Source organism: Piliocolobus tephrosceles, chromosome 12 (genome assembly GCF_002776525.5).
Source record: "Piliocolobus tephrosceles isolate RC106 chromosome 12, ASM277652v3, whole genome shotgun sequence".
Lineage (NCBI taxonomy): Eukaryota > Metazoa > Chordata > Mammalia > Primates > Cercopithecidae > Piliocolobus > Piliocolobus tephrosceles.
The window spans coordinates 3,069,652-3,091,965 of record NC_045445.1 but is presented as its reverse complement, the minus strand read 5'-3'; the positions used below and the strand labels follow the sequence as shown (position 1 = coordinate 3,091,965).

The 22,314-nt window shown below is 37.3% G+C and overlaps 1 protein-coding gene across 1 annotated transcript in view; it reads left to right on the top strand.

Annotated features, from left to right (window-relative positions):
* PASD1 (PAS domain containing repressor 1) overlaps positions 1 to 22,314 on the top strand; it is a 72,723-nt gene that overhangs the window by 29,353 nt on the left and 21,056 nt on the right. Inside the window, exon 8 of the mRNA XM_023202275.1 lies at positions 16,745 to 16,841. Coding sequence (XP_023058043.1) covers positions 16,745 to 16,841 — 97 coding nt within the window. The remainder of the gene's footprint in view (positions 1 to 16,744; positions 16,842 to 22,314) is intronic.

Sequence of the window (22,314 nt, the reverse complement as noted above, 5' to 3'; positions counted from 1 at the left end):
TAGCCGGGCATGGTGGCGGGGGCCTGTAGTCCCAGCTCCTCAGGAGGCTGAGGCAGGAGAATGGTGTAAACCCGGGAGGTGGAGCTTGCAGTTAGCTGGGATCCACTCACTGCACTCCAGCCTGGGCGACAGAGCGAGACTCCGTCTCAAAAAAAAAAAAAAAAAAAAAAAGATTCAAGAGAGAAAACTCAAGGAGTCTTTGGGAAGTACGTGACCAGGGATGTTACTAAGAAAAAGCATTTTTCTTTTTAACTTCACCTTAGAGGGAGGAGACTATACCAATTAGTTAGTCCTAATACTTTTTACAAAGATGGCACATTTTTACCCAAAAGTAAAGTAGAAAACACTGGAAAATCAAATGACGAGTATTTCCCAGGTTCTGATAGCTATTACCTGTGCTTGCAAAGTCCTCAGAAACTCTGCTACAGGACTGGAATTGGTCCCTGGGGAGACTCCATCTGTCAGCAACTCCACCAGAAAGAATGTTCCTGCCTAATTCCTCTTTCAGTGAAGACACACCTTGTACAAAGGTGTGGGGAAAATTTTGCAAAGATGTACAATGGTCCTAATTAATGAGGTTTTGTTGTACTGAGTCTTTTTACCATACTTTACCGTATTGACTCCATTCCTTATATCTGCCCCATCTTGAACAGAGGAGGAGCCTTGCACATCATTGTAAATGTGGCTAGCGTGCCTAGTCTTATCACTTTAGTCCCAGCGAAACTTACTTATTCATACAGAAAATATTTAGCATCTACTATGTGGAAGTTTCTGTTCCAAGATTTAAGGATATGGTAGTGGGCAAAAGTCCTTATCTTCATGGTGATTACATTCTGGTGGAGGAGAAAGATAATAAACAAATCAATAGACTGTAGAGTAGGTGAGATGATGAGGGCCAAGGGAAAAAAAATTGAGCAGTGAAAGGGGGATAGGGAATGTTATTGGGGGAAGGTTAAATATTACTAGATTTTGAAATGGCATTTTATAGGTTAAAAATGGAGTAATGTTGGCAATTCCCTGTGGTTCTCTTGTGGCCAGAAAGGGCCTCAACAAGAAGGTGACTTGAGTTAACATCTGAAAGGAGTGGAGGAGCAAGCCTCGTGGATTTTGGAGGAGATATTCCAGACAGAGGGAAGAGCAGATGCAAGGTCCCTGAGGCAGAAGTACATGGCAGAAGCGTATGTTTGAGAAACAGCAAAGGAGCCAGTGTAGCTGGAGCAGAGTCACCAGAGAGGAACATTCAGAGCATGCAGGGCCTGTGAGCAACTGTGAGGGAAGGACCAGGATCATGTCAGCTCGACCCTGCCTTGTGGAATAGCTCCTGCTAGAGTCATTCACCATTATTTCTCTTGTTTTTCAATGTCGTGTGGAGACTCAGTCAACACTACCTGCTCTCCCTTTGCACGTTACTTGGCCATTTTTACTAATTCTAGTCTCCTAATTCTACCTGTCACCTTTGGCAAATACTGTGGAGGTCTTATAGTATAGTTTTAAAACAACATAAAATTATGATTTTTAAAAACTAATGCTCAGGTTTTACTTCTCAGTTTTGCCATTTACAGGTTGTGTGATCTTGGAGAAGCCTGTTAAGTCTCACGTTCTTTATCTATAAATGGTGAAGATAATTACCGCAGAATGGGTATGAGGCTCAAATAAAAAAAAGAAATAAGATCTATATGTTTTGTAAAATACTATGCAAAGTCAGATTATTATGAATTAGAAAGTCCTTCCAAATATGGAGTAATTATAATTTAACACTATAGTCCTGACTCATCTATACAGACACTATTAAATACAAAGGGCTACCTGTGAACATAGCAGACAGTCATGATCTGAAGTTTGTGTCTGGTGATTTCTTCAATATTCTTATTATTTTTCTATAAATTTAAGGTAGTTCTTTTTTTTCTGCTTAAAGCCAGTACGTTTTAACCTCCATACTGAGATGATACTCTCTCCATTAACAACCAAGTTATTCCATGAAGAGCATCCATGTCTCCTTGCAGGGTGAAGTGGGTGTGGCCAACTTTGAATATGATGAAACTTCCAGCTTGGAGGCCACATCCAGCCAGATGATTCTATGCTCTTACACCCACCAGAGAGATAATTCACATGCTGACACCTGGTGTTAACAGATAAGGAAAGGAGTTGGGGCTTCTCAGGCTGACATCCAGGGAAAGAACCTGAGCCCATTCCCATGCAGCTGTATTTGTTAGATTTGAAGCCAGCCTCTTGGTGTACATTTAACTAGTCATGTTAGTAGTATGTACAGGGCCTGGTCCTTGAAAAGGACAGACATCAAAAAACATAGGTAGCAGGGATAGCAGTCTCAGGATTCTGGGTTTTATATATCATTTTTTTTATGATGTGACTTCTAGCCAACCCATACTCCATCTTCAGCTACATGACAAATTATTTTGATCGTCCAAAAGCATAAAATCATTATACTATTAGATTTGCGATTGATAAGAGCAATTTTGTTGTTAATATTTTTTGAAAAGCTCTGTGTAAGGATTTGTACTCAAAACTCATTGAAGCAACACTGAAATCACTGACGGTTTAGACACTAATGAAAAAAAGAGTCTAGTAAATATAAAAGTTTAAAAAACTGGGATGAATTACCTGACATATTTGTCTATCTTATGAAAAGCAATTTTAAATAAATATTCTGACAGCTGCATATTCTTCTCAAATAATAATGTTTCTCACAGTATTCATTTGTCACTCTACAATATAGATGCCCAGTTTGTGTGTTGGTCATCTGAAGATGTGGAATGCGATTCATCCAGCTCTCTTTTCGCTTAGTGATTTTTGCTTTACCTCTTTGTTATCTTGGGACCATTTTTTGCTTTAGCTCCATTGCCTTTTTTTTTTTACTTTTTAACTTTTTATTTGAATATTGGCAGGAACTATATGTGTCCTCTTTTATCTATACTCTCAACTTTTTACAGCTTGCCCCATTTGCTTTATTATCATTCTCTCCCTTTCTCTCCTTCTTTCAACTTCTTCCCATCTTTTCTTCCCTCTCTCGTCTCTCTCTCTCTCTCTTCATATAGATAGATATTTTGTGTGTGTGTAATTTATTATGAACTATGGAAGTACACCTCTATTTCTCAAATACTTCTATGTATTTCCTGTGTTTAAGTTTATTATAATACATAACCTCAGTATGGTTATAAAATCAGGAATTTTTGTATCTGTGGAATATTATTATCTAATCCACAGTCCATATTCAAATGTGGTCAGTTATCTTTTGTAGCTTTTTTTTTTGGTATAAGATCCAATTTAGGATTGTGATTACATTTAGTTGTCATATGTCTTTAGTCTGGAATAGTTTCCCAGACTTCCTTTGATATTCTTAACTTTGAAATTTGTGATGAGTGCAGACTGAATATTTTATGGAATGTCCCTCCATTTGGGTTTGTCTGATGTGTCTTCTTAACTAGAGTCAAGTTACGCATTTTTGTCAGGAATACCACGGAAGCAATGTTGTATTCTCAGTACAACATATCAAAAGATGGATGATGTTGATATTTCTTACAAGCGGATATTAACTTTGATCACATGGTTGAAGAGATGTCCACCAAGTTTCTCACCTGTGAAGTAAAATTTCCCTTTGTAAATTTTAAGTAACTTATGGGAAAGTACTTGAAGACATGTAAATACTCTGTTCCTCAAGAAATTTTTACCCTCTAGTCTTAGTACCTGTTGATAATTTTCTAACACCATCATACCTTCTACATTTATTGGTTGGCATTTTGGTTAGGAAGTTTCCCCTGTGCCTCATTGATTTGTTATTTATTTATTCACTGGCTTATAATATATTACTATTATTACTTATTTCAGTGCTCACATTGTCTCGGAATTGGCCAGTGGGAGCCTCTTCCAGCTGATTCATCTCTTTTTAATGTGTCCCATCATTCTTTGAGCATCTCCCTTACTACCTGGCACAAGACTGTTCAGGTTCATTTTGTACTTTCTCTGCCTCAGAGAAATCAGCCAGTTCTCTTAGTCTGAGCAACTCCAGCTTCTTTAATTGGAAGTGTTTAGAAACCAAGATCTAGGCACTACTTGTGGTCATTGTTACTTGTGTGCTATTGCTTTTAAGTGTTTTCAGAACTAGGAAACAAATACACCTACATATAAAGATATATATCTATATGTATTTCCATATCTACCCATCTATATGTATGTGTACCTTTGTGTATGAGTGTATATAAAATAATACAAATCATGAGTTCATAGTGATGCTTCAGATTCTAAGCCAAAACCATAGGGTTCATTCTAGCCTTTCCATTTCTGTATTTGCAACACTCTTTTCCAATAATCACAAAGGCCTGGCCCCATTGTCCTCAATATAGTTACTTACTTGCTCAAATATCAAATGCACAGAAAGTAGTTTTAGGATTGCCAACTTATGTCATTGCAAAAAGAAAACCTTCTAAATTGAGTTTAATATTATTTACATTTGTAAAGTAAAATTTACATGTAGTAAAATACACCTATCTTAAGTCTATCATTCCATGAGCTTTGAATGGAGAAGCCCATGTAAACCTCATTCCTGTTAAGATGTACAATGTACATCATGGTGGCTACGGTTAACAACATTGTATTTTATGTTTGAAAATTGTTAAGAGAGTAGATTTTAAGTGTTTTCACTACAAAAATGATAAGTATGTGAGGTAATGCTTGCATATTTTAAATAGCTTGATTTAGCCATTCCGCAGTGTATACATATATCAAAACATTATATTGTACTCCAGAAATATATAATTTTTACTTCTTAATTAAACATTTTTAAAGATAAACAATGTTTTCAGCACACTGGAAAGCTTCTTTGTGCCCCTTCTCTGACATTCTCCCACCTAGAGGCAACTGCTGTTTTAAATTTTTTCACTGTAGATTAATTTTGCCTTTACTAGAACTTCATAAAAATAGAACCAGACAGTATATATTCTGTTGATTCTGCCCTCTAACCCAGCGTAAATTGTATGTATCAGTAGTTCATTCTTTTTGTTGCTGAGGAGTATTCTGTTGTAAGACTATACCACAATTTGTTATGTATTTACCTTTTGATGGACATTTGTTTCTAGTTTTGGATTATTACAAATAAAGCTGCAATGAACATTCTTTTAAAAAAGGCTTTTTGTGGATATGTGTTTTCTTTTTCTTCTTTTTTTTTTTTTAAATTTTTTGAGATGGAGTCTCGCTCTGTCGCCCGGGTTGAAGTGCAGTGGTGTGATCTCAGCTCACTGGAACCTCCACCTCCCAGGTTCAAACAATTCTCCTGCTTCAGCCTCCCGAGTAGCTGGGATTACAGATGCCTGCCACCAGGCCCAGCTAAATTTTGCATTTTTAATAGAGATGGGGTTTTACCTTGTTGGCCAGGCTGGTCTTGAACTCCTTACCTCAGGTAATCCACCCACCTTGGCCTCCCAAAGTGCTAGGATTATAGGCATGAGCCACCGTGCCTGGCCTGTATTTTCATTTTTAAAATTATTTCTTAAACAATTTATCTGTTAAATTGTGTAGTAACATTGTTTTTTTTTTTTTCCTCTTGGTATACAGTTCTGTGGATTTTAAATAAGCTATAGATTCATTCAACCACCGCTATAATCAGAATACAGAACAGTTCTGTTATCCCTCAAAAAACTTCCTTGTCCTGCCTATTTATTGTCAGCCCTACCCCACCTCACCCTAAACTCATTTCAACCACTGATCTATACTTCATCCCTATAGTTTTGTCTTTTTGAGAATATCATATAAATGGAGTCATACAGTATGCAATCTTTAGAGACTGGCTTCTTTCTCTCAGCACAATTCCTTTAAGATTCATCCGAGTTGTTGCATGCATCGAAGGTGTTGTCATTTTTTTAAATTATAGCCACTAATAGGCACATAGTGGTATTGAGTTATAGTTTTAATTTGCATTCCCCCTAAGGACTAATAATGTTGAATATCTTTTCATCATTTTCCATCATTGCATCTTCTTTGACAAAGTGTATGTTTTAATCTTTTGCCTAATTTTAAAATTTTGTTGTTTGTTTTCTTACTGAGTTTTGAGAATTCTTTTTTTGTTTCATTTTTTATTCACAAAATATTTTCTCATATTCACTGTCTTTAATCTTTTCAGCATCCTGCAAACGTTGTTCTAATATTAATTTTGTAAAGTCAGAGCAGTAAAAATTAAAAATGTGGTCTCCAAAGCTAACAATCTGGGTTCAAATTCTGGGTTTGTCACTTATTGCTGTATAAATTTAGCAGCTTGACTTCCCCGAACCTTGGTATCCTCAACTATGAAATCATACTCATATAAAACCATCATTCCCAGCAAACTATCACAAGGAGAGAAAACCAAACACCACATGTTCTCACTCATAGGTGGGAACTGAACAATGAGAACGCTTGGACACAGGGCGGGAAACATCACACACTGGGACCTTTCAGGGAATGGTGAATGGGGGAGAGAAAGCATTAGGAGAAATACGTAATGTAAATGTCAAGTTGATGGGTGCAGCAAACCAACATGGCACATGTGTATACCTATGTAACAAACCTGCACGTTGTGCACATGTACCCTAGAACTTAAAGTGAAAAAAAAAAAAAAAAAAAAACAGAAGAAAAGCAGTAACAACACTTGCTGAGTGCTTACTATGTATCAGACACGGTTCAGAGTATTCTAAACACATCTTAGCTCATTTCATCCTCACCACAGTCTATGAGTTTTGAGAATTCTTTATACATTCTGGATACAAGTTCTTTGTTCAATATTTGATATGCAAGTACTTTCTCAAGTCTGGGACTTCTATTTTCATTCTCTTAACAGTGTATTTTGCAGAACAAAGGGTTTTCATTTTAAGGAAGGAATATTTTGTTATTTTTTTTCTTTGATGGATTGCTTTTGGTATCATGTCTTAAGAATTCATTACCAAACCAAGGCCACATAAACATTTTTAATTTTTTTTTCCTAACAGTTTTATCATTCTGGATTTTAAGTTTGTATCTATGATCTATTTTCAGTTAATATTTTTACAAGGTGTGAAATTTAGGTCAGAGTTCATTGTTTTTGGTATATGGATGTCCAGTTGTTCCAATATCATTTGTTGAAATATGATCTTGTTACTGTCCTGCTCAAAAACTTTCAGTGCTTTTCCCATTGCACTTAGAATAAAATCCAAACTCCTTTTGTATGGTCTGTAAAGCATACTGCTCTCATGCCTACTTATTTCTGAAACCTCATTTTGTGTTATATTCCTTTTTGTCTGTCAGACTTCAGCCTCCCTGGCTTCTCTTTTCTGTGAATTCTCAACACTCTTCCAACATAGAGTCTTTGCACATGTTTGTGTCCTCAACCTGAAATATTTTTCCGTTATGTTGCTCAATAGTTGGCTTATACTCGTTCCCGTAAGTTCATTTTATATTCTCTCCTCTGGCATTCTGCCCTTTTCCTTAATCATACTTATTACAATTTTTAACTTTATAGTTATCTCTAAACTAATCATTCATTGTCTGGATTTCCCATGAAACTGTAAGATCCATGAAACTGTGTTTGCAGTGCCCACTACTGTGCCTGTCCTCATAAAACTTGCTGCCTAATGCTGAGATGTACAACTAAATGAGAAACCACAATATTACAAGAAGCTACACCATTCTGCATAAATGCCATTTAAGTTCATTCACTATTTCTACATGGACTAAAACGTTTTTCCCCTCTGTATTTTGTATACTTGAATCCTTCTCACCCCTCAAGAAACAGTTCCATCTTCCCTCTCTGAGAAGTTCCTCCTGGTGCCCAGTTCGGAAGAGCTCTTCCTCCCTGCTTTCTACTCTCCTACTGACACTCTCCACTTTGCCTTGAGATCACAGAGACTGACTTAGCTCTTCTAGAAAATCAAAAGCTTGCTAAGAGTGGGATCCAAATTGCATTCAGCTTCTGTCTCCCTCAGTACACAGACCAGCTCATTTTATTCAATTAACTCATTTTCTGATTTCTAGAATACAGTCATGTGTTTATCCATGGGTCCATCTTGCCATTGGAAACTAACAGAGCTGATTTTCAGAACAAAAAGAAAACAAGGGCAAACTTCAAATCATATCTCATATTTGCACAGCCAACACATAGGCCATTAGCGTTTTAATAAGTAGCAAAGACATAAAACATTTTCTTTTAACATGTGCTGGGACTTGACTGGTCTCTGTTGCTTTATTTCCCCAACTGGCTCAATAATAGTCTTATAAAAGTGACAGAAAAACCATACACCATGTTACCTTAGAGGGATGACTGAGTGGGTTACAAAAGTAGGAAGACTCAGATGCCAAATAAAACATGGGCTCTTTGGCAAAACCTTAGCATGAACATATGGACCTAGTCCAGGTGCTCTAAAGTTACTGGCTGTATTAAAAAGAAGTTGGACCTGCCCTGTTTTATGATGTAAAAATGTGTGTGTGTTTGTGTATGTGTGTTTGTGTGTGTCTTGTTTCATTGAAGTGAAAGCAAACGATTTTAACTGAATAGTGACAAACATTAATTCATAAAATAGTTTTTAGACTGGAAAAATATTTGATAATGGATCCAAATATGAAAATAATGAAATATAAAAGTCAATGTAGTACCTTACAAACTGTAGAAATTATATCTGAGCTGTCAGTTCTAGTCGTTCAAAAACCCTGTCTTCTTTGAGTGAGAGATGCATCCCTATAGAACATCCTGTCCTCAGCTGGAAGGCTTGGCCTTAAGGGCTTATTAGTTAGTGGGAACAGAGCAAACTTTCTTTATATCTTACCACACAGTTCTGGTCTTAGTATAGTCTTGTGTCTGATTTATGAATTTCTCCTGGAATGAATTTTCCACAAATATATGATGGGGAACTGTGTAGCCTTGACATTCATTCTGCCCATGAATGTCTTTAGTGTTAGCAACTGGCATCCAGGCATTTTCCAGTGACTCACCAACCAAAGCTATACATTGCCTTCTCTACGTTTGAAAAGGGGCAGGGGGCGGACCACAGAACACTAATCAGATTCTAAAGTTACTTTCATGTTTACTTAATATTTCTACACTGCTCAGAGGAAGCCAATATCAGCAATATTCTTTTTGAGATGACAAAACCTTGAAACTTTTTTGGTTAATTTTAGAGCAATAGAGTTTTTGTTGACTTAGTGTTCACTTTTCTGTTTTGTCTTTTTATTATTTGACATTAGGGCAACTCTTACCATAGATTACTTGCTCTTCAGGGTATATGAGACTAAGATTTCTACCATGTTGATGATCATATTTACTTTTTAAGTGTAATGAATATTGTGCATTACTTATTTTTTTTAATTCTGGTGAGGAAATACCACCAAGTGCCGTTCGCTGTTTTTCCTCTTTTGATGTGTTTGTGAAAAACTGGTGTAACCAAAAAAAGCACATTAGAGGAATTCAAAATGGCCCTTTAGAGAGTGATGGTTTCTATGAAATGGATGGAGTATGATTTTAGTGGAAATTTTCCCATTTTGACTTCATCCTTTGTAAAACACCTAAATGTATCCGAGTCACACCATTTGGCTTCTTTTTAGTTGTATATTAGTAATTATTTGAAGCAAGTCTTTACCATACAGCTAAAAGAAGAATTGAATTTTCTTAGCTATGCCATAAAAGTAATTACCTGCCAGATAAAAGGGACCTCATGTTCTAAATAGTTGAAATTCAACATTTTGTTTTAAATCTTCATTTTCTGATATGTAAAATTATCTGAATTAATCTGTATGGTGTAGTTTCAGTCATGTATCAGCTTCAGATATATCAGATATATATATATGTTAACCCACTCAAAGAATATGATTTTGAAAGCCACAAGAATCCATATCTGTGTCTCATACAGGAAGACAGGAAGGCTGAAATGGAAAGATGCGTATAGACCCTAACTCGTTGTCTCATGAAAGTCAGTCCTCTTCATGCTGTGGCCAGGGAGCAGTAAGGGGTGTGATGCTCAGGTTAGGGAATTGGAGAGGAGAAGGGTGCATTATTTCCTGAGTCATCTTGTTTCACTTTCTGCCTATCTCTCAATCCTAATACACACCATAGGCGTGTACACACGTGTACACACACACACACCCCCCAGACATTTTCCTTTTCCATCCTTTTACTCCCTGGGGTAATAAATTACTCTGCTGGAGAGAACTGGTAAATTCAAATAGCGCATTCCTTCCATTCAGAATATCTGAATGAAATATCATACTTTTCCCTCACATCAAAAAAAGACAGAACTTTTTGTGACTAAAAGTTAATTTCTTAAGCCAAAAGAAAATTTCTGGAAGCAGTCACTCAGGAAGAGTTTCCTAAAACATTCATATGCTAAGGTGGTAAACGATGGGATTTGTTGTCCCTTTGTTAGCAAGAAACCATGATCTTGAGCAGCTTCAGGCCCATTAAGATCTCTCCCAAGTGAGAATGCAATGGGCTTCTCTGGCTGTAAGTTGTCCATTGCCTCTGCTTCCATTGGAGAGAAAGAAACCAATCACCTGCTCGTGTTTTTTCAAATTTCCAAATCCATTCTTACGTTGTAAAAAACAGGCTGCTGCTGATTTTGGCTCACAGGCCATAGTTTGGACAAAACCCTTATCTATTCAGTATACTAAGTATCTGTTCATATCAATGTATTATTCTTGATTATATGCAATGACTACATTCTTGATTATAGTCAATGGATATTATTTTCAACATTTTAAGGAATGTTTAATTTGTAAAAAGTTAAAAGTTGCAGAATGGTTTACCATTCTTATGAATAAAAACAATTTCAGGACTTCATATGAATGTTTTTAGTTTATGCTAATTTAATAATACATTTTTAAAGAATTCATTTTCTAATTTTTCAATGATTTAGCATGTTTTCAGATTTTATCAACAATATCATCAAATGACTCATTTGCCAAATTTACCATTTTCCCCAAACTAGTATCTGTGAACTCTGACAAAGCTTAATGACTTAGAGTGGATTGAAATATTTTAACAGTTTTTGAAGATACTTAGGATATATTGTGCTTGGCCAATTTTTCTGTTAACATTTTAAGGAAGGTTCCATTTGTCTGTACCCCAGGTCCCTTACTGCTTCAGCTGAATTGAGCAGGGGACAAGAGAAGGGAACTTGCGATGGGGGAAAGAAACAAAGGAGAACCAGCATCCAGCACAGCTTGGGCTACCAACCCCTGACGTTGGGTTGGGAGGAAATGAGTCCATGAGAGAAGGAGATGAGGAACTCAGCAGGTGTCTGAAGCCCTCAGGACTCTGAAATCCTTCCTTCCTACAATAGTCTTAAACTCTGCCAACTCAGCACACTTAAAATTTTATGAATAGCTTAAAGAAACAGGTTTTTGGTAAATTAATATATTTGGATAATTTGACAAATTGATGCTTTGATTCATGTTCATTCAGTCCATTTGTCTCCTGGCAAGTTGATTTTGGAAAATTTAATATTAGTAGATTGACTTGGGAAGTTGGTATGCTTCCATACTGAAAAGCAGTGGCTTTCCAGAGGCAAAACTAAGAAAGAGCCAGGAGTGGGTCAAGATCGCATCCTTTCTGGAAACAATAGTGTGCACAAACTACCTGGCAAAGTTGGTAGTAGCTCATAGTTATCTGCAGTTCATTCTGTGGAGGATGTTAGTGGGTTAACTTGTGGTGTGAATATAAAGTGATGGAACTGATCTTAACATATGGGCCTATCGATTTCAAAGACATACACATTTTGGTAATAGAGACAAAAGAAGGCATCACATGCCTGTATCAAAACATTTCATGTACCCCATAAATATATACACCTACTATGTACACACACAAATCAAAATAAAAAATAAAAGTAAAAATAAACAAATTAGGGCATATTGGATGTGTGGCATGACAAAATCAAGGCATTTCTGGCTGGGATTAAACAAAACTAGAGATTATTTTATTACTCCCTAATGGTGACACAACTATTGCCCTTACTGGTATAAGGAGTTAGCAGACTGGGTTCATATTCTGGCTTTGTCATTTACTAGTTGTGAACTTATATGTTATTCACGTTATAAAGCTTTATTTTCCTCATCTATAAAGTGGAGACAATAACAGAACATATGTCATTGAGTTATTGTAGGACTCAGAAAGGTAATATGTAAAAGATACAGACCCCATAGTAGGAACTTGGTAAATGATAGTGTCTTTTCTGTCAGTCAGAGATGAGATTGGTTGTGGGTAGGGAATATGGTTAGTTAGCAATTACCTTAAGATTATTGAGGGTGATGATGAAACATTCACTTCAAGTTACTGATATTCTGAACCGATCAAAATTACATCCATTGACTGTCTGCCTTTAGCTAAGGTTCCTAAAATGAACTAAATTCATCTTCAAATAATGTAAATCTGTTAAGACAACGGTCTCCAATTATTTAGTTAGTTAAATTTGCTATATTGAAAGAGAAGGACCGGTCAAATATTTAGAAGGCAGTATAGTTATTTTGTATTTGGAAGGATCAAGATTTGTACATTGATTCAGAGGATATTTACAAGTGTATATTGTATGCAGAGCCCTGTAGCCACAGAACACACTTCTCTTCTCCCCTTCAAAGGAGGATATTGATCTAGGTGATCTATAGCAACAGCAATGTTCCCAAGTCTCTCAGTGCAGTTTCAAGTCACAAAACCCAGGCTCTTGATCCCTATTCTGCTCATCTTAACACTAGAGCACCTGCTTCTTGGCTCCAAAGGAATAGAGAAATGATAGCGCATGCAGAACTCATCTTGCAGGAAGACGTTTTCTAGGAGAGAGAATTAAAATTACAAAAGAACAATTATAAAGCAAATTACAGTATCATACCTCTCAAATCATATAGTTAAGTGGAATAGAAACTTAGAGACTTAGGGTGGTCAATGAAAGAATGGCTAATGAAGGCATTTGAGCTGACCACACTTATGGGGACTCTATAGATTACAATGTACTTTTTTTTTTTTTAATTTTTCAGAATTTTGTTTTCACTTTTTGCATGTGGAGTTGAGAAAAATATTTTTTCTAGCTTTATTTAGGTATAATTGACCAATATGGAGGGTGTGTGACCCCAGCTTCTGTTCACCTTCCATGGCATGCCTAGAATACTGAATAAAATGGTAGGGGGCTGGGGCAAAGAGAGGCTGTTTCAGGCTTAATTCCTAGGGAGCCACTTAACAGGAATCCTCTTCTAAGAACTTAATGACTCTTGAGGAGAGGTAGGCTTTGGAGCTGCTAGTATCTAGTTATCAGGGATGGCTGAGATGCAGTTGGATTTGAAGGAAAAGTTGATACCTGATCCTTGACTCAAGATTTTACATTTCAGACAGGGCATGGTAGTGAGCTTCCTCTGAGAGCCTGTAGACTAGCCTTGGTTAGAGTAGCCTTAAAAATTAGCTTCTTAAACTTTGTTCATAACCTGCAACCAAGAAAGGAAATCTGGTTTTCTTTCCTTCCATCACTTCGGATTATATAATCTCAGCTGTAAATTAAATAGGGAGAGACATTTAGGATTATATTTTTACTGTCATCAGTTTCCTGACTCTCTGCCACAACTGTTCAAAACACACCTTAGTTTGTACTCCATTGACGTATGAAAGGATAGCATTCCTTTGACATCTTTTTCATATTTACAGTTTCATTTATGCAGCAAATAGAAGTAGATGATATTTTAAGCCAAGAACAACCTTGCATTAAAGTAATTCAGCAGTGTTAGGCACTTTACCAATGGATATCAAATCTCGGTAAAATATTTAAAATGAAGAGAGAGAAGAAACATGAAGGGCTCAATTTAAGAGTAACATTTTGAGATTTTACATGATGAAACAGAGGTACTCGTCTTTGTAGAATTAGGTGTTCTTTTATGTAACTACAACTGTCAAAATGTTCTTTGATCTTTCTCCTTCTTTTGAAAAATTAAGTGATACAACTTGGAAAAAAGAAAGTTGTGCTTGTATCTGTTCCTACCCAAAGGCCAGCAGTGGATATGGCTGCAAACCCTCTGTTACATGTTATATCCCATATCCTGAGCCTGAATTCATTATTTACACGCACAAACTAGTTAGGTATGAAATATTCTCTAATGTTTTTCTTTAAAATTGTAAGTGCTTCTCTGTGGCTTTTAATTGTGAGGTGTTCTGTTTTGTTTTCGGGTCTCGCTGTGTCGTCTAGGCTGGAGTGCATTGGCGTGATCACAGCTCACTGCAGCCTTGACCTCCCCAGCTCAAGTGATCCTCCCACTTCAGCGTCCTGAATAGCTATGACCACTGGCGTGCACCGCCACAATCTGACTTATTTTTTATTTTTTCTAGAGATGGAATCTCACGGTGTTGTCCTGGCTGGTCTCAAACTCCTGGGCTCAAGTGATCCTTCCATCTTGGCCTCCCAGAGTGCCTGTGACTTTTATATTCTACATCAAATATTTGCCATTTATATTAACTTATGGAGAGGCAAAAAATGTAAATTCACTGAATAATTTGGAAAATATTCACTTTTATTTATATTCTTGATGTTTAAGTCAGTGGATTTGAAACAAAACACACTTGCTTCACAATATATTGCTGTCAGAGAGTTTTGTCCAGAAAAACTTACTGCCTCCTTTAATACAGCACTATCCAGTAGAACTTTCTGTGATGATTGCAGTGGCCTATAATCTGCTTCATCCAACACAGTAGCCACTAGCTATGGAGCACTTGAAATGTGGCTACTGTGACTGAAGACTACATTTTAAATTGTATTTAATTTAAATTAACTTAAATTTTGATTTAGCCACATGTGCCTAGTGACTGCCATATTGGACAATGCAACAAGCAATACATTCATATATTGTTTATCTCAGATATAAAGTTATGCACTATTTAGAAGCCAATATAAAGGTATTAGATTGCTTTTAAGGAACAAATAGAAGCTCCAATTGTCCATTAAAATAATTTTGTCAATCCAAGCAGATTGGGATAAAGGATGTGAAAACATTTTGATTGAATTTACTGCTAAGTTTTATCTGTTTATTCCTTTATTTACTTAGCAAATATCCATTAAGCACATAGTAATTGCTCTCCATTGTGTGAAGTGCCTGGGATACAAGAAGTTTAAAGCATGTTCATTGCCTTGAAGAAATTCACCCGGTAGAAAAAGTAGATAGAAATAATAAGAAACATTTGTATAAGGTAGAAGAGAGTTGAGAAAGAGGGAAGAGTCTAGGGTGACTTGTAGATTTCAGTCTTGAGTGACTGGGTGGAGGGTGGCACTGTTCACCAAGTAGGAGACACTGGAGGGGGAACAGGAGTCTATATCATGTTGAATTGAGGTTAGATATCCACATGCATGTGCTGAAGGCAGTTGGATATGTGGGTCTACAGCTTGGGAAGAGGTCTTGAGGTAGAGCTGTGGGAGTCACCCATAGTTGAAGCCAAGGAATACGACATGGTCTGCAAGGCAGATAATACAAGAAATAACTTGGCTTATAAATTTAGTCGGAGATTGAAAAATTATTTTAAAAATATATAATAATATAGGAATTTTGTTTTTAAATAATATGTGGGCAGATTTACAAGTGACTCCATTTATGTTTGTTTCATGACACTGAAAATCAAATGAGTAAGAAATATTTTATATTTTACATGTTTCATATTTATTTTAATTAATATTAACATAAATATTAATAAATATATTTAATTAAATATATACTTTTTATATATTTTAAACATTCTATATTCGATATAGTCCAATTATACACACGAATGACTGACTTAACTTATTAACTAGTTGTTTTATGCTGTGTAAATACTTCCTAAATATTACATATTTTTGATATCCGAAATAAATTTTTTCAAACTCTTAATTTTTTAGTGTTAGAAATAAATGATATAAATAAAATAGATTTTTGTCAGGGTCCTCTGAAATACAGAATGGAAAATTTCTCTCCATTGGCTCAGAATTCACTTTTTGAAACCATGTGAAATAACCCTGGTTTTCTCTTAATTACGGTGTCTCTGAATATGCTTCGAAAGTTTTATAGATATCATTTTGCCACTGTCTTGCTGCTCTGAGGTCTTGTTTTTTATAATATTTATCATCAGACTTTAATTTCTCATTTTGTGGAGTAATAGGGGCTTTTCAAAAGAAAAACTCGTGAAAACAAAATACATTTCAATAACAGAATCTCAGTTATGAAATTTTTAAGGCTTGAAACACTATTATTAGTATTAAAAATAAGATTCTCATTCATTCATATTTTCTCCCCCCCATACTTAATTGGTGAAAAGTAAGCTAGTATTTAGCCTCTAGTGTGCCATGAAGCTGCATCTTACCTTGAGCATCAAAATTCTAATTTTGATAGAAATGAATTGTTAATGAGCCCCGAGAATGGAGAGTTTCTCTAATTACAAGAAACAAAATTAAATTGGGCCTAAAGGCATTTTTTTTGTAATTGCAGTTGGTTTAAAAATTGAAAAAGAATATTCACTCATACACCTTGGCTTTAAAAATACCGGTTTGCTCCCCACTGTTAAAAAGGCATTGAGACCTGCAGCAAACTTCATTCTAATGAGGGTCCAGATGATTTTTTTGTGTGTAGATGTGCAGAACAACTTTGTGGGAAAAATGATACCTCAAAGATTAATGATGTTCTGTAGTAGGGAAAATAAAACAAATAGTTTTTATTTGAACCTTTTTATTGTATGATAGAAAATTTTGATTTAAATGGCAAGTGAGATATGCTTACCATCTCTCTTTTTACCTATTTATAGTAGCTCTCAAGGTCAAAGAGGACATACTAGCATGGAAGTCGTGTATGTTGAACCTGCTGCTGCTACCTCTGCTGCCGCTGCTGCTGCTATCTCAGACGTATGTACATTGAGGACCACAGACTACAATCTTGGACCCTTATCCATGTGATGTTGATTATTTAGTTAATGTGTGTTACCAAGAAGTATGTCCTATGGACGTGACACATGAGCAGTGTTCCACAGTTGCCATCTTGTAGACATTTCTTATTAGGAGCCAGTAACTGCCAGACTTGGAATGGTCCCTGTAGTGCTTGAAAAAGAATTAAGCTAAACTCTATCCCAGATGTTGTTCAGGGTCTTTTTGCCTTGTGAGTACATTTCATAATGAAAGTTTACTGACCTGCATGGTGTAGAAAGCCATGAAGGCGGCCGGGCACAGTGGCTCACACCTGTAATCACAGCACTTTGGGAGGCCGAGGCGGGCGGATCACAAGGTCAGGAGATCAAGACCTTCCTGGCTAACTCGGTGAAACCCCGTCTCTACTAAAAGTACAAAAAATTAGCCGGGCGTGGTGGCGGGCGCCTGTAGTCCCAGCTACTTGGGAGGCTGAGGCAGGGAGAATGGCGTGAACCCGGGAGGCAGAGCTTGCAGTGAGCTGAGATTGCGCCACTGCACTCCAGCCTGGGCGACAGAGCGAGACTCCGTCTCAAAAAAAAAAAAAAAAAAAGAAAGAAAGCCATGAAGGCCAGAACCCAGTGCCTAATTAGCCTAGGTTGTCTGCATCCGTTCTCTAAGACAATGAATGTATCATCCGTTTATTCATTAACCGGATATTACTAGAAAGAATCCTTAAGAGATACACATTAATATAAATTTAAAACCTGGGTCTACCCTCAGTGATCTGATGAAACTCTCGTCTGGGAAATAAAATCAAACTGCAAGGAGAGAGGTAGAGAAGAACAGAAGAGGTATCTCAGAAGGCATTTCCCACGTTAAAAAGTGACAGGGTGGTTCCTCACCTTACATGCTACTCCATGGGTGCATGTACCACAGCTGATAGGCTGGATCACCACAGTGGTAACAGTGCTACAGAGAGAAAACATGGCTGAGACATCAGAAGACAAGGGTTTGATTCCTGATTCTGCCCTTACCAGTTACATGGCCTGGGGAAAGTTATTTTACCTCAAACAGCCTCAGTTTCCTCATCTGTAAAATGGAAGTAGTAATAATAATCTCTGCCAGGCTACCTCATAGGCATATAATAATGCTCAAAGTAATCTTACCGGGATATTTATTTTACTCCTGTAATAGAATGAAATCTCTGTGAGAGGAGAGACCATTGGCTGTCTTGGTGGTCAGCATATCCCCAGTATTTTGAACAAGGCTTGTTACACATAGTAGGCAGTCATAAATATTAGATGCACAAATGAGTACTCTATGTTAAAGCACTCTGTTATTTTTATAGAACTCTTCAAATATTTGGTAAAGGGATTTCAAGAGCAGTATAAACAGGCTGCATGCATAGACTCTAACTTTGATTTTCAGGCCTCCATGTGTTCTGCCTGAATGAATTTGTACTGGGATCAGTGCAGATAGCAGGTCCTTTCAGTATTTAAGTTCTCCTGTAACATGGAGATGCCATGAGCACATATTTTAAACGTGAAGTGCTGATTTTGTATTGAATTTTCCAAGTATTGCTCATTTAACAAAGTATGTCTATGTAAATAAAACTTTCTCCATTCTGAATGAGTACCTCTGCTTAACCTAATATTCTGTTCAAAGAAGTATGAAACAAAGAGGAAATTAGGTAGAAGAATGCTAATTTAGACAGAGCAATGTTCTCTTTACACACAAACTAATTACAGGTATGCTAGGAAAAGGGGCCAAGGCAACCGTATAGCTCCAGCAATCAGTGCAACATCTACACAGCTCTCAGGCTTGCTTCATCAGCCTGTCAGTAAATAAGTATTTATCCAGGGTTTATAGTGTACTGTGTGTGAAGAATTCAAAGTCCTTAAACTTAGTATGTGTCGAAGAAAGCTGGATTAAAATATTCTTATTTTACAAAACATATAATGCCTAAGTAATTATAATATTTAGAGAAAAGTGGGTTAAAAAAAAAGAAATACATAACCCCACTGCTGTGACACAGCTGCTGTTTAATTTTGCTTATTCCCATTCAGTCTTAGTCCACCAACGTATATATTTTTCATGTAGTTACAATGAAAAATATAGCTTACATTCTACGGCATACCCTTGGCTTCCACTTATCACTAAGTTCCATTTTTTTCTACAGTCACATTGATCATTTTTAAAAACTGTATAATATTCCATGAAATTGTGAGACTTCTGCCTCCAGCCGAGATGGAGTGAGGGGGCCAGGTTAACTTGCCTACCTGAAACAGGCAAAAGTAAAACAGACAAACTATATGTCGTAACAGTTTTCATGATAATGGCCAGCAGGCAGCAAAGGCCACAGATTCTTGAGCAATTGGAAATCAATGAGAGGAGCTCCACAGTTACCAGAGCTTACTACATAGCAAGTTTCTAGGCCACATTGCAGAGAGGGAGAACACATGGAGCCCAGTGGACTGCCTGAGTTGACATTGAGGTGAGAGTATAGGGAGACGAAGTTTGCTAGCAGAGTCCTAGAGAAGAGAGAGCTGCATGGAGAAAGAATGCCAGAGATCTGTGAGGGCCCCCCTCTAGTATTCAGCAGCATATTGATTGTCATATTAACTTGAGGAAGCTACTTGAAGTGGGGCTAGGGGAAAAGCATTCCAGAGGATTACAGAGAACAATGCTAGTACTCACAAAGGGTTGGGAATAGTTCTTGTTCCTACCAGCCATACTGGAAATCCTCATAACACACAAGACATTAAGTGAGAGTACACAGAAATGTCTTGTGTCAGGTGTGCAGAAAAATTATCTCTAGTGATATGGTTTGGATCTCCTTTTTAATTGACTCCCAAATACTTCTCTTAATGATGAGTGTAGGTGACTTATGTTAGTAGCCACTCACGTTCTGCCATCCATCCCTAGAGATAGGTTGCTCCTTAGCCATGTTACACTAAACAGGCATGTTTGGCAGAATTGGAGCTTGTGCATTATCAGATTGCTTTTGCATCCAAATCCATTGTTGCAGGAGGTGGCAGGTGGGTGGCATCTTCAGAAGCAGCTGTCTCTGAGCATGAACCAAGGGCTGGGTAGGATACAAGCAGACAACACAGAAACAGTCTGCTAGAGCTGATTATGTGCAAATGAAAGGCCAGGACAAACCCGGTTTAGGGAATAATCATGAGAGCATCTTGCATTGATTTTAAAACCTACTATATGGTAGGCATTTAGTCATTTATTCATTCAACAGATACGTATTTAAGATTCTAAAAAGTAGTCAAAGAAGGTCAGCCCTGAAGAAGAATAATAACACTGAAAACTAAAGTGTCTTGACAGCTTCCTATTTGTGCATTTTGCTGGGTGCTTAACTCCGGCAACAGACCTATGAGGCATTATCATTCCAGTTTTACAGATGGCAAATATCAGAGTCTTGCTATTAAATAAGTTGCCCAAGGTCACACAGTAAATGTCAGAGCCAGGATTCAAACCCAGATCTGTCTGATCTCAGTATCTATGTCTCTTACTGCCCAGTGAGGCATCTACTTTTAAAACTATTTTGTCATATTGTCCTATTTGTTTCATGGTTTCTCTTTTGTTCTTCATATATTTGAACATTTTTAATGTGTTTATTTTTAAAGGCCATTTTTGATTCCTTCATTTACTGATTTATTGAACAACTATTTATTGAACACCTACCAGATACCAGACACAGTTTTAAATTGGGGGGTGGATTCATTAGTTAACAAAACACTGAAAAATTGTTGCTCTAGAGGAACTTACATTCCAACAGTGAGAAACAGACAATAACGAGATGAAAATATTAAATAAAGAAATCATTGATTAGAAGGTGACAAGACTTAGGCCGGGCACAGTGGCTCATGCCTGTAATCCCAGCACTTTGGGAGGCCGAGGCAGGCAGATCACGAGGTCAGGAGTTCGAGACCAGCCTGACCAATATGGTGAAACCCCGTCTCTACTAAAAAATACAAAAAGTAGCCAAGCGTGGTGACACAAGCCTGTAGTCCCAGCTACTCAGGAGGCTGAGGCAGGAGAATTGCTTGAACCTGGGAGGCGGAGGTTGCAGTGAGCTAAGATCATGTCACTGCATTCCAGTGTGGGCGACAGAGTGAGACTCAGTCTCAAAAAAAAAAGAAGGTGGCAAGACTTATTGAAAAGATAGAGCAAGATGAGGAGGTTTGGGAATGCAAGAGGTGGGGGAGTACCGTATGAAATATAAGCAATGACTTAAAAATGGTGAGAAAGCTAGCTATGAAGACGTCTACGGTCGGGGAGACTATTTCAAGAAGAGGAAAAACTTCTGCAGGATTTTGAGGTGGAAGCATGCCCGGTGTTAAGAGGAACAACAAGAAGGTCAGAGCAGCTGGAGCAGAGTGAGCAAAGCTGAGAGTAGGTATTGATGAAGTCATAGATGTAATGGAGGTCAGGTTGAGTAAGGCTTTGTAAGCCATTGTATAGAGTTTAGCTTTAACTCTGAGTGAAAAGGAGAATGATTAGAGAGTTTTGAGCAGAAGAATGGCATGACCTGACTTGTTTATTAAAAGAGTCACAGTGTTGAGAATAGACTGTGGAAGGAAGGGCAGGAATGGAAGTTAAGGAGTCCAGTTAGGAGGCTATCTCAGCAGTCCAAATGAGAGATGATAATGGCTTGAAGCAGGGTGGTAACCGTAGAAGTTGTGAGAAGTGGTCAGATTCTGAAAATATATATGTATGTGTATATGTGTGTGTGTGTGTGTGTGTATGTGTGTATATATATATATGTGTGTGTGTATATATATGTGTGTGTATATAGACACACATACACATATAATACATATATACACATATATATGTATATATATGTGTGTGTGTGTGTGTGTGTGTGTGTGTGTGTATGTATGTATTTTGAGACGAAGTTTCGCCCTTGTCACTCAGGCTGGAGTGCAGTGGCGCCATCTCAGCTCACTGCAACCTCCACCTCCCAGGTTCAAGCAATTCTCCTGCCTTAGCCTCCCAAGTAGCTGGATTACAGGCACCCGCCACCACACTTGGCTAATTTTTGTATTATTAGTAGAGATGGGGTTTCGCTGTGTTGGCCAGGCTGGTCTTGAACTTCTGACCTCAGATGATCCATCTGCTTCGGCCTCCCAAAGTGCTGGGATTACAGACATGAGCCACTGTGCCCGGCCTTCTGAAAATATTTTGAAGGAAGAGCCCTTGGATTTGTTGGCATTTGATGAGGGGTGTGAGAAAAAGAGAGGAGTTAGGGATGACTTTAAGGTACTTGACATGAGCAACTGATGGAATAATGTTGCATTAACTAAGATGGAAAAAATTATGGGAAGAATTCACAAGCTTAGGGATGTTTTCTTTCTTTCTTTCTTTCTTTCTTTCTTTCTTTCTTTCTTTCTTTCTTTCTTTCTTTCTTCCTTCCTTCCTTCCTTCCTTCCTTCCTTCTTCCTTCTTCCTTCTTCCT